A 12,374-nucleotide genomic window follows, 5' to 3' on the forward strand; every position below is an offset into this window, starting at 1 on the left:
CAGCCAGGCCTCGCTCCTCTTCCATGGCCCCCACCTTTCTGTCTTAGTTTGGGCTGCTGTGACAAAACATCACAGACCGGGGGGCTTAAACAACAGACATTGATTTCTCACGTTCTGCAGTCCAGGAAGTCCAGGATCAAGGCGCTGGCAGATTCTGTGTCTGGGGAGGACCTACTTCCTGGTCCGCAGACGCCATCTTGCTGATATAAACTCACATGGGGGGAGGGGCGAGGGAGCTCTCTGGGGTCCCTTTTATAAGGGCTCCACCCCCATGACCCAATCACCTCCCAAAGGCCCCACCCCCTGATATCATCACATTGGACGTTAGGTTTTGACATGAATTTGGGAAAGACATAGACATCCGGTCCATACCACTCTCCTTCCATCACTTCTATCACTGATTGTTTTGCTGGAAGAAAAACCCTGAAATATTTTTAAATTGCCCTGGAACCGAGCCATGGTGGGCCCGGCGTCCCTGAACTGACACCTTAATTGGTCCCAGATGGAAAGGAAAAACAATTGCTCTCACACCACCACCTTTGCTCCCTGAAGGGCTGATGCAGGTCACGTGTGAAATGGTTTCCCCCTTTCCATGGTCTCTTCTCTGCTGACAGCAGCCTGGGTCTCACACCACATCTGCTGAGCTGGACGGTCCCCCTCCAGGGAGCTCTGCAGGGGGTGGCTGACTGACAGCCTGGTGGGGACACTGACGTGAGGACAGACCCTCTCACCTGGTGTTATAAACACAACACAGAGATGGGAGCATGGGGCACAGGAAACAAAGCAGCTACCTCAGCCGCCAGGATCAGGGCCGGCTCCAGAGACGCAGTGACATTTGGCAGGAGTTGAGAGGACACATGCTGATGGTGACGTCAGCAGAGCCTCTTAAAAGCGAGGCAGGAAGAATGTTGGGACAAGTACGGGAATGGAAAAACATGAGCCATTCCTCCAGGTCAGCTTTTAAAGAGTCTAGAAACACAGTCTGTAAACTCCTGGGCCTCCTTATCACCACTCAGGGTGCTGACCCCTCACAGCACCTGCAGAGTCCCCAGAGGAGGTCTTTCTAGAAAGTGCTGCTTTCTGTTGCTGAGTGAGTGTGTGGGCGTATGCCTGTGGTTCTGCACTTATAATCAGGAATATGAATACCTTCATTACTAGTGTGCAAATGTGAGAGTTAACAGACAACGGCAATGAAGTGGTTGCAACTCTTTTGCAAAAGAAACTTTGCATGTATTACAAACACCTAGATCTTCAGTACAGGCTCATGGCTCAGAACTACAGAAACGCGCAGGGAAGGGCCATGTGGCAGATTGCATGTTGAATCACCCGTCACAAAGCCACTCTCTTGATCCCTTCCTCTCGTTTCTATTCCCAGGTCTCGTTATGTGCAGTGTCACATGCACACACACAGACACACAGGAATACCCCATCACAGCCAGGACGGCAGTGCCAAGGGAGGTGTTTTGCATGAATTCCATCCTTGGGGTTAGAAGCACTTGCTCAGCTGCCAACTACAAATAGCCCTGTGCTAGAAAATGATGTTAATTAGTATGCCATTAAAAAAAAAAAAAAGGAAAAAAAACCCGCACTGCCCACAACGAAAAAGCCCTGTAGAGGCCCGAAGTCCCACCCTGACAGCCCCAGCGAAGCACGGCCTGCTAATGCAGCCCTAATTCACTTTGTTGGCAGAGAAAGCAAGCTCACCATGCTGCTGCGGGAGTCCCTGGGGAATGTGAACTGTCGCACCACCATGATCGCTCACATCTCGGCCGCGGCCGGGAGCTACGCAGAGACCCTGTCCACCATCCAGATCGCCGCGAGAGTCTTGAGGATGAAGAAAAAGAAAACAAAGGTAAGGAGCTCGCAGGGGGCGCGCTGGATGAAGGAGCTTTCGGAGGCTTGCCCTGGACCTGAAGCCGAAAGAGCTGAATCAGTATTTCTAATGCCCAGCACCAGGGGCGTGGTTGAGGGTGGCTGCCAACATGTGGCTCCGTGTCCACCTCGGGGCAGGAAGACCTTTGGGCCAATAGAGAAGAACAGCACTTCTCCTCCCCACAGCTGATGCTGTCCCCACTCATCCAGCCTGGACCCCTCACAGGGAACGCCTGGTCCACTCTAGATAGTTCAAATGATTGCTTCTTTGAGATGGAAAATTTTAGAGGGACAGGAATATTCAGTTTCTCTCATCTGCTTTGGTCCTATGTAGATCAGGACCCTGTCCTTCAACTGGTTGACCCCAAAGAGGGTTGTTAACCCCTTGCTCATGTGGTCCTACTTCCCTGCATTTCCAGGAAGCATTTTCAGGCTGCTGGGTTTGCCATGTTAATTCAATGGTTTCTGATTGATGCCAACAGTCTGCTAGAAACCACTGGGCTTGTTTTCTCACACAGAGGCAAAGCCAGGAGGTGGTAGGTGACAAGAATATTTGAGAAATTAATCTGTGATTGTGGTCACTCTGATCTAGGGCCAGCTGGTGATGCGTGGGGCTTTTGTTCCCCTCCTTTTTGCATCTGTTGAAAACAGGTCTTTCCAACCAGTGCTTCTGTGCCCAAGGTGTCACACATGGCTTGGGCGTGCCACACTGGTGACCCCTCAGCCCTTAGGAGGTCAGACAGGGCCTGGGCTGGTCACCTCCTTTCATGGGCAGCCTCTGTTTCCCCAGTGTGTCATATAGGGGTTATCCTTCACCTGTGAGGCCAGGATGTGGAAAGCTGGGGCGCACTGGCCTGCCACACCCCAGGCGGAGGCCCGTATGCAGGGCGGCCTGGAGAGCCTGTATCAAGTCAGCAGCTGTCCGGCTGTTGGGCTGGCTGGGAGGGCAGTCTTGGAAGAGCCACCCACACTAACTGTTCTCCTCTCACTCCCAGTACACGTCAAGCTCCTCCGGGGGAGAGAGCTCCTGTGAAGAAGGCAGAATGCGCAGGCCCACCCAGCTGAGACCCTTCCACGCCAGGGCTGCAGGGGACTCGGACTTCCCGATCCCTCACCTGCCCAGCGACCCCGACTACTCCTCCAGCAGCGAGCAGTCCTGCGACACGGTCATCTACATTGGGCCGAATGGCACGGCCCTCTCCGACAAGGAGCTCACCGACAACGAGGGGCCCCCAGACTTTGTCCCTATCGTGCCGGCCCTGCAGAAGACCAGGGGCGACAGCCGGCCCACAGAGGCCGGAGAGGCTGCAGCCAGCAAATCAGAGAGGGACTGCTTGAAATGCAACACGTTTGCTGAGCTGCAGGAGAGGCTGGATTGCATCGACGGCAGTGAAGAGCCGAGTAAGTTTCCTTTCGAAGAGCTGCCTGCCCAGTTTGGGGCAGAGCAGGCAAGCAAGTGTCCCCCATTAAGCCAAGCAGCTGGGGCGAGCCTGTTCTGTGAGTCTGATAAGGAAGATAATGGGTCAGACGGCCAGCTGCCCGATAGGGAAGGCACTGACCCCCCGGCCTCCAAGATGCAGAGGAATCACTCACCTGTCCCTGTTGCAGTGCTCACCAACAGCCCCGCCCCTGCCTCGCCCAGGAGCATCCCGGGCAGCAGTGGCCAGCACAGTTCCTCCCAGCTGGTGCAGAGCCCCAGCCTCCAGAGCAGCCGAGAAAGCCTGAACTCCTGTGGCTTTGTGGAAGGCAAGCCCAGGCCGATGGGCTCCCCCCGGCTGGGCATCGCCAGCCTGTCCAAGACCTCAGAGTACAAGCCGGCCAGCTCTCCTTCACAGAGATGCAAAGTGTACACTCAAAAGGGTGTCCTGCCTTCTCCCGCCCCGCTGCCAACCTCGAGCAAGGATTCCGGCATGGCGTCTAGCGAGTCCCTGCTGCAGCCTGAGGTTCGGACACCCCCGGTTGGAATGAGCCCCCAGGTTCTGAAGAAATCCATGTCTGCTGGGAGTGAAGGGTTCCCTGAAACCCCCATCGATGACGAGCATCAGGCAGCAACTTCTCCAGATACCAAGAAGGAGATAGTGAGCACCACAATGGTGACAGTGCAGCAGCCCCTGGAGCTGAACGGTGAGGACGAGCTGGTGTTCACGCTGGTGGAGGAGTTGACCATCAGTGGGGTCCTGGACAGTGGCCGCCCCACCAGCATCATCAGCTTCAACAGCGACTGCTCCGTGCAGGCCTTGGCCTCAGGCTCCCGGCCCGTCAGCATCATCGGAAGTGTCAGCGAGGACCTGGAATGCTACTCCAGCGTGGCTCCTGTCTCTGAAGTCAGCATCACACAGTTCTTGCCCCTCCCGAAGCTGAGCCTGGACGAGAAGGGCCGGGAGGCAGGGAGCAGGCGTTCCTCCATCAGCTCCTGGCTGAGCGAGATGAGCACGGGCAGTGACGGTGAGCAGTCGTGCCACAGTTTCATAGCGCAGACGTGTTTTGGGCACGGGGAAGCAATGGCAGACCCTCCAGCCTCGGAGTTTGTCAGCAGCATCCAGAACACCGCTGTGGTGTGCCGAGAGAAGCCCAAGGCCAGCCCCGACAATTTGCTCTTCTTGTCTGAAATGGGGGAAGACACGTTCAACAAAGCAACCCCCATCAAAGGCTGCAAGATATCCACACTGGGCAAGGCCATGGTCACCATCTCCAATACGGCAAATCTGAGCAGCTGTGAAGGGTACATCCCCATGAAGACCAACATCACAGTTTACCCCTGCATTGCCATGAGCCCCCGGAACGTCCAAGAGCCTGAGACACCCCTTGCTACTGTCAGCTCAGTCACCAAAGCAGCCCAGTCCCAGGAGAGCAGGGAACCCAATGCAAAGAAAGAGATGACGTTTGAGGACCCCTGGCTTAAACGAGAAGAGGAGGTAAAAAAGGAGAATACTCATCCCAGCGAAGAAGGGCTTAGGCTTGAGACTGCGACGGGCCCTCCAAAGTCTGAGGCCAGAGCAGAGCGGCAACAGGACAGGACGGACAGCCCCGGCGACAGGCCGAGCGGCAGCAGCAGTGAGGTGTCTGCCTCGCCAGTGACCGACAACTTCAGGAGGGTTGTGGATGGCTGTGAGATGGCCCTGCCCAGTTTGGCTGCCCAAAGCCCGGTGCATCCCAACAAAAGCCTGAAGTCAAGCAGCCTTCCTAGGGCTTTTCAGAAAGCCAGCAGACAGGAGGAGCTGGACAGCCTCTTCTACCACTGTGCCGCGGAGACCAACGGGATTGGCACAGCTTCCGGCACCCAGCCCTCCAAGGCCACCCTGGAGAGGAAGGTGGCGTCACCCAAGCATTGTGTCCTGGCTCGACCCAAAGGGACACCCCCTCTGCCCCCTGTCCGAAAGTCCAGCTTGGACCAGAAGAACCGGGCCAGCCCCCAGCACAGTGCCTGCAGCAGCACCACCAGCAGCCCCCTGAACCAGCCAGCACCCTTCTTGGCCAGCTTCCCGGATGAGCCCAGCGGCAAAATGAAGGACGCCAGCAGCAGCAGCAAGCTCTTCAGCGCCAAACTGGAGCAGCTGGCCAGCAGGACCAACTCTCTCGGCAGGACAACAGTCAGCCACTACGAATGCCTCTCACTGGAGAGGGCCGAGAGCCTGTCCTCCATGAGCTCTCGGATGCACGCGGGCAAGGACAGCACCATGCCCCGCGCGGGGCGCAGCCCGGGCCGCAGCGCTGGGGCCTCGCCCACCACCCCGGGCCCCAGCGCGGCCGCGGGGGCCTCGCCCAAGGCCAGCCAGTCCAAGATCTCGGCCGTGAGCAAGCTGCTCCTGGCCAGTCCCAGAGCGCGCAGCCTGGCCACCTCCACCACCAAGACCCTCAGCTTCTCCACCAAGTCCCTGCCGCAGGCGGTGGGCCAGAGCGCCAGCCTGCCGCCGAGCGGGAAGCACATGTCCTGGTCCACGCAGTCGCTCAGCAGGAGCCGTGGCTCGGGCCTGGCCGCCAAGCTGCCGCTGCGCGCCGTCAACGGGCGCATCTCGGAGCTGCTGCAGGGCGGCGCGGGCCGGGGCTCCCCGCTGCGCGCTGGGCCCGAGGCCGAGGAGCGTGCGGGGCCCGGCGACGACAAGCCGGCCGCCGCGCCCCTGCTGCCGTCGCCCTACAGCAAGGTGACCCCGCCGCGGAAGCCCCACCGCTGCAGCAGCGGCCACGGCAGCGACAACAGCAGCGTGCTGAGCGGGGAGCTCCCGCCGGCCATGGGGAAGACGGCGCTCTTCTACCACAGCGGCGGCAGCAGCGGCTACGAGAGCATGATGAGGGACAGCGAGGCCACCGGCAGCGCGTCCTCCGCCCAGGACTCCATGAGCGAGAACAGCAGCTCGCTCAGCGGCAGGTGCCGGAGCCTCAAGACCCCAAAGAAACGCTCCAACGCAGGTGGGCACCCGGGCGCGGGGGCACGGGGGGCAGAGGGCAGGGCGAGTCACCCGAACCCCCTGCTGCCCTGTCGTGTGCGGATCGTGGGGGGCCTCCAGGCCGCGTGGACTTGACACCCGGTGTCGCCTTCCCCCAAGTCTGTCGCCCTGCAGGTCTCAGCTGGGACATAGCCACGGTGGGTTTCACAGTAAAAAAGTGACCTACTGTTTGGGCATCATTGCGTCCTAAGGCTGTGAATGCCCCTCGGTCCTCAGCACAGAGAAAAGGCGGAGCGCTGGGGGCCACCAGGAGCACCGGCTCCACACTCCAGCTGTGGGGGTGAAGCTGCAGGGTCCTCCCGTTGTTTCCCCTCACCCCACGCTGGGAGGGCTGGGTTTATGTGCTCAAGGACCAAGGACACTGCTGCTTAGGGCCACTGAGGGATCTGGTCAGGGTAGACACCCTCCCGGCCTAGTGGCCGCAGAAGCCCAAATGCGGGAGTGATGGCCCCCAAGACCATGGCAGCCTCTCTGACTCATTGAAAGTGCAGTGGGAGAGGCCCTTCCTCCACCCCAAACACACTCACGCACAGTCACTATGCACACCCACCATGGGGCCTGAAATGTGCCCAGCCCCCATACACATCCAGACACACGCAATGCACCAGCACAGCACACGCACACCAGGGTGCCCGAAATGCATGTTTTTTGAGGAAGTCTTTGCCATCTCCAGGAATCTCCTATCCAAATACTCAGGAGCAACTAATGTGAAACTCCCACTGCCTCGTTAATTGGAATTTTGGGTGACATGTGACAGTAAGTAATGATGGGCAAGGAGAAGAGAACCTGGTCAGAGCTGGTGGCACTGGGAGGTGAAAGGTCAGTGAGAGACGGACAGAGAGACAGAAAGCAAAAGGAATGAGGGACAACTTAAGCTACTTGAGAATTTTGCTGATTCATCTTTGCTTTTAAATGGCTTCCAAAGAAATTACGCCGCCTCCTTCTTTAGCAGGAGGACTCATTTGTAAGGAAGCAGTCTTATGCAGAGCCCACGTGCAGCTCTGCACCTGGTCCAAGTGAGGTTGGCATGGGTCCTGCCTTCCTCGCCTGTCGTTTGCTGTCCTGTGTCCCTTCTGTGGAAGCCGAGGTTCTCCGAGAGCTCTCAGGAGCCATTGCCGTATTGGTGCCACCAGCATATACAGAATGGGAAGATGGGGTGAGGCCCAGAAGGGGGGCCTCCGCCTTCCTGCAGCTGCTCCAGCAACTGCCACAGGCTTTTCCTCTCAACCACTGGGTTGCTTTTTCCTGTTCTCCCACCACAGGCCAGCACAAGCTCTGGAACATTCCAACCAAATGTAAGGGCTGTGGTCAATGCCTCAATCAAGGAAACCAACCTCAAGAGACTATGCAATCATGTCATAATTCTAGACAGTGATGTCATGTCATCCTTCTAGACAGTGATGTCATGTCATAATTCTAACTTATGACGTAGATTGTCCCATCGCCCACCCCATCACAGATCACGGAACCTTATGAGGATGTTACACTCTGAGCACATTCAGGAGTCATCCTGGCTGTCAGAACCTTGACGTCTTTATTTCCCAGGTGGCGCGTACTTCAGGCTTTGACCCACTTTGACGATGCTCCACTCCAGGCCCTCCGCCCTCAGAGTCTCAGCAGCAGACTTGGGAGCAGAACCCCATAGAAGACAAGTGGAGAAAGAAAAAGCACTCAGTATAACACGACAGCTGCTGTGTCCTATTTTCAGGGTCACGGGCATTAAAATGTATTGATGTTAGTTATTAAAAATAACAAGAAAGTTTATCTAAGCCAGAAAAAAATTTTTTGCAGAAAAAAAATCTGCTGGCCTTCCCAGTCCTTGGTTGATAAACCTTATTAATCCAGACTATCCAGTGTTAGTCGTCAAAGTCCAGATGGTCGTGTGGCGCTCGCCATGTGCTCCTGTGGATTTGAGTTTCATGGAGCTTTCACGTGCTCTAATTTAGCGCCTTCAGTCTACCAATCCATTTTCTTCTTTCAATCTCTTTTACTCTTTCTTTAAGACTTGGGTTTTCGGTTTGGCTGTTACACTGGAGTAAAGAGGAAGAAAAACGAAGTGAAGTAACCGCTGGGAGAGTGGACAGCAGGCTCTGCACGTGCCCTTGCTTGGTGCTGCCTCCTGTCATAAATGCTGTCCTCAGAGGGGCCCTTGTCATGTTGAGCTTTTGGAGGAAAACGGCGTAAAATCGATGCACGAGGCTGGGTGCCAGCGAAGGGATTTAGTAGAGAGCCGAGGGCGCTGGACCTCGGTGAGCAGCTGCCGGCTATCCGGGGCTCTGTAATGGAGATGGCAGTGGAGATGTGCTCCGTTCAGGTTAGGTGACCTTGTCTCGCTTATTTATGATTAGTATTAAGGGAAATGCTGGCTGTCAGGCACGATCAGCATAAATCAGAAGCAACTTCTTTAAGAGAAGCCGTAAAACTCCTCAAAGGAAACTGCTTGATGGCTGGATTTTACAACTGCTAGAGGTGTTTGAACCACAGAGGAGACGGGCAGTTATCTTTTATCAGAAATGGTTTTGGAAAATTTAAATGCTTTGATTATCTCCTCAGTAAAAATGAACTAGAAATATATGGAGAAATAGAGAAATATATTACTAGGAAGAAACCTAAGCTCTCTGAGCGCTTTGTGGTGGATGTAGCCATAGAAACAACCAAACATCATGACGGTCCACTTTCCAGTCCCATCCTGGAGATCCATGTTGGCAGAGAGTGCACGGAATGGGGCTGGTTCTGTTGGCCACAGCGTGGTGCAGGGAGAAGACTGAGCTAGAAAGCAGGAAACTTGAAGTCTTAGGCTGTGTGACCTTTAGGGAGTAACTGTCCTCTCTGGGTTTCAATTTTCTCACATAAAAGCAAACTGAGGGACTTGTAGAGAACCACTATGGTTTCTCCAATGCTCACATTGTATGGGATGATGCAAATAATATCAAGAATATAGGTGGCAATATGACTTCCTTTCCATAAGACCACCCATAGTCAGTGGGATTTATTTTCAGCTGTTAAGTACTGATCAGGCCTCTCTGGGCTGTTAGAGCTTGGTGGCATGGAAGTGTCAAGTGTGGTGGGGGAGGGGCAGGCAGCATAGAAGACAAGGCCACTGTAAGAAGTCTGTGATCTAACTGGAGAGAAGGACTAAAAGTGTGGAACAGAGATCAGTGATCTGAGGCGCACTGCCGAGTCCAAGTGGTGTAGGGAGCACCTAGACAAAGGGAGGGTTCGGAGCAACGTAAGAAGGCTGCCTGGAACCTGGGGGTTGAGCTGGGCCTTGAAGGATGCTCAGGCAGAGGCTGGAGGGCGTTGTAGGCTGAGGCAGTAATGGGAGCGCAAGTGTGGGACAGCAAGAGTAAGATTAACTCAACAAGGGGGATATTCGTTTTTTTAAAAAATGTATTACTTTTTAAAAATTGTATTGAGGTATAATTGACATTATATTCAAGTGTATGACATAATGATTTGATATTTGTATATATTATGGGATATTTTTAATGACAGATGGAAAATGTAAGCCCAGATCAAATTATACCTTGAATATCTGGCAACTATATAAGAATTGTTGTAGTTGGCAATGGAGAGTCATCATAGGTTCTTGACCAGGAGTGTCATAAGCAGAAGTTGTGTGTTCTCTTTATCGATGGATTTTCATTGATCCAGACACAGTTCCTTGCCTGCCCCTCTGCGGTCAGTGACAGGAACTTGTATATACTCATTAGCCATGAATTAGAGTGATGACAACCAGCCCGGGTGGAGAGCACATGTCTGTCCCAGCCAGAGGGCATTAAATTGCTAAGAGGATGTAAATCGGGGATAGGCAGTTTATGCCGTGGCTGCATCAGCCTGGCCCTGCCCCGAGCCCCAGTCCTCACACCGACAGCTCTCTCACGTCACAAATCACTTGTCATGTGACCTCTCCCCGGAGACTCTATCTTCTTCCTCAATCCCAGACATGTCACACACCTGGTGTGTTACCCCCTTGGCTTCTTTCTCGCTCTTTCCTTCTCTCGGACTGGCTGGGGAAATCTGAAAGTTAGATCAGCACATTGCTCTGAATGAGTTCGTTCCCGCTGCAGCAGGCCCGGGTGAAGTGTGACCCCACATCCAGAAAGCCTAGGAAAGAGGGAGGGGCTACCTGAAGAGAAGCCAACCCAGGGAACATGTCGGTTCTGGGACGTACCCAGCGTTTGACCTGCCTGGACATGAGTTCCTGCAAGGCCTGTTCTGCACTTGACTCTGCTGGGTACCCACCACGGAGCCAGGGCAGGTTACCATGAATGAATTGGACAGGACTGATGGATTCGTTGGTTGGCTGGTTGGTTAGCTTGTTGGCTGGTTGGTTGGCTGGCAGGGTGGTCCTACAAATTAGCCCAGAGTTCTTTTCTATGTACTTCTTATATCTCGCCCTGCTGGTGATGGGGCTGTCAACGTTGAGCCCATCTTCCATTTCCCTTGCCACTCTAAGCATGCAACACCGTGCCTGCCCTTCTCTGGGTGCTAGGTAAACGTTACTAACTGATGGGGTAGCAGGTTCAGTTCGAAGAGCTGCTGCACAAAAATCGCAACTAGTTACTCCTCACAAGGATCTCAGAGCACCACGATTTGCTCTGCCCACTCTCTGCTGTTCATTTCATTCTCAGGCGATCTCATTTTGTTTTAATGAATTCAAGTAACGCGGTGGGCACTGGCTTAACGAAAACAGGAGGAAGGCAAGCAGCTTGCTGGCAGATGTAAACTTTCCAGAGTGTTCCTAAGGGACTCCACCTAGAGACAGATGAGAAAGGGTTTTTTGACTGTACAGTTGGCAAAAAAAAATAGAAACATAATCAACTCCCTAAGACACCAAGGAAGCCCCTTAGAGGAGGGAGTATGTGCCTAGGAATCCCAGAGCGTGGGACGGGCCCCGCTCTGCCTCGAGGAGAGCTCTGTGGCCCTGGGGCAGCTGCCCATCTCACCTCCAGCTTGGGATGAGTTCACTCTTCAGTTAACTCTCCAGCAGCTGTACAGCCAGCGTCCTCATTCGTCCAGGAGGCCATGGAGCTGCTCTTGTTGGTCAGTAAAATCACACCCATTGCCACGTTCCCTCCCTCCCTCCTTACCTCTGATGTCTATGGTTCGCTTCAACATTAGCTCTTGATGCTTTTGACCCTTGTCTTCCCAGCACCCATGCTTTGAGTCAGAATGAGGACGGAGGGAAAGCTAATGATGGTGGGTTCTTAGGGGCAGGAGTTTGGGAATGGACAGAAGCACATTCCCTGAGGGATGTCGTGAGTCCTTAGCACTCAGAACCCCATGTTTTCCGACATTTGACCTAAGAAGCAGCATCTTCAGACTCAGCGTAGGCTCTTCTGTCTGGACTCAGTGATGTTAAAACAGAAGGTTCAGCGTCAGCTTCTCACTGGGGCTGTCAGTGCTGCAGAGGATGGAGTGAGATGGGCTAGGCCGGGTCCATGGCCCCTCTTAATGCGCGCAGCTGGTGGCCCAGCCTGGACTGGGGAGGGGAGAAAGTGGGCTCAGCCTCTGTTGAGGGGGAGAGGCCTGGTTGGAATTTTCCTTAAAATACCAGGGTTGAGGGGTGGCCCCGTGGCCGAGTGGTTAAGTTCGCGCGCTCCGCTGCAGGCGGCCCAGTGCTTCGTTGGTTCGAATCCTGGGCGCGGACATGGCACTGCTCGTCAGACCACGCTGAGGCAGCGTCCCACATGTGAAGAACCCACAACGAAGAATACACAACTATGTACCGGGGGGCTTTGGGAAAGGAAAAATGAAATCTTAAAAAAAAAAAAAAAAAAAAAAAAAAAAAATACCAGGGTTGAGTTTTTCAGGTCAAATCTAGGCCATTTCGTTGCAGCAAAACTCTGTTGGCAGTTACCAGCTTAGTGGTTTTTAACACACTTGACTTCTCTGTGTCCAGACGGAGTGCTAGGCTGATGGGCAGGGAGTGATCGAGGAGGAATCCTGACCCCCTGACATGAGGAGGAGGCTGGTTCAGGATGTGTGATCCCAAAGCAGACAGGCCGCATCCAACGGGGCCCCATGTGCGCAGCATCACCCAGCCGACGCGCT

General features: G+C 54.5%; 1 protein-coding gene across 3 annotated transcripts in view; it reads left to right on the top strand.

Annotated features, from left to right (window-relative positions):
- KIF26B (kinesin family member 26B) overlaps positions 1–12,374 on the top strand; it is a 442,768-nt gene that overhangs the window by 414,538 nt on the left and 15,856 nt on the right. For all 3 annotated transcript variants that reach the window (XM_070602597.1, XM_070602599.1, XM_070602600.1), the window contains 2 exons: positions 1,690–1,852; positions 2,868–6,279. In XM_070602597.1, the coding sequence (XP_070458698.1) occupies positions 1,690–1,852; positions 2,868–6,279 (3,575 nt within the window). The remainder of the gene's footprint in view (positions 1–1,689; positions 1,853–2,867; positions 6,280–12,374) is intronic.

This window comes from Equus przewalskii, chromosome 31 (genome assembly GCF_037783145.1).
Source record: "Equus przewalskii isolate Varuska chromosome 31, EquPr2, whole genome shotgun sequence".
NCBI lineage: Eukaryota > Metazoa > Chordata > Mammalia > Perissodactyla > Equidae > Equus > Equus przewalskii.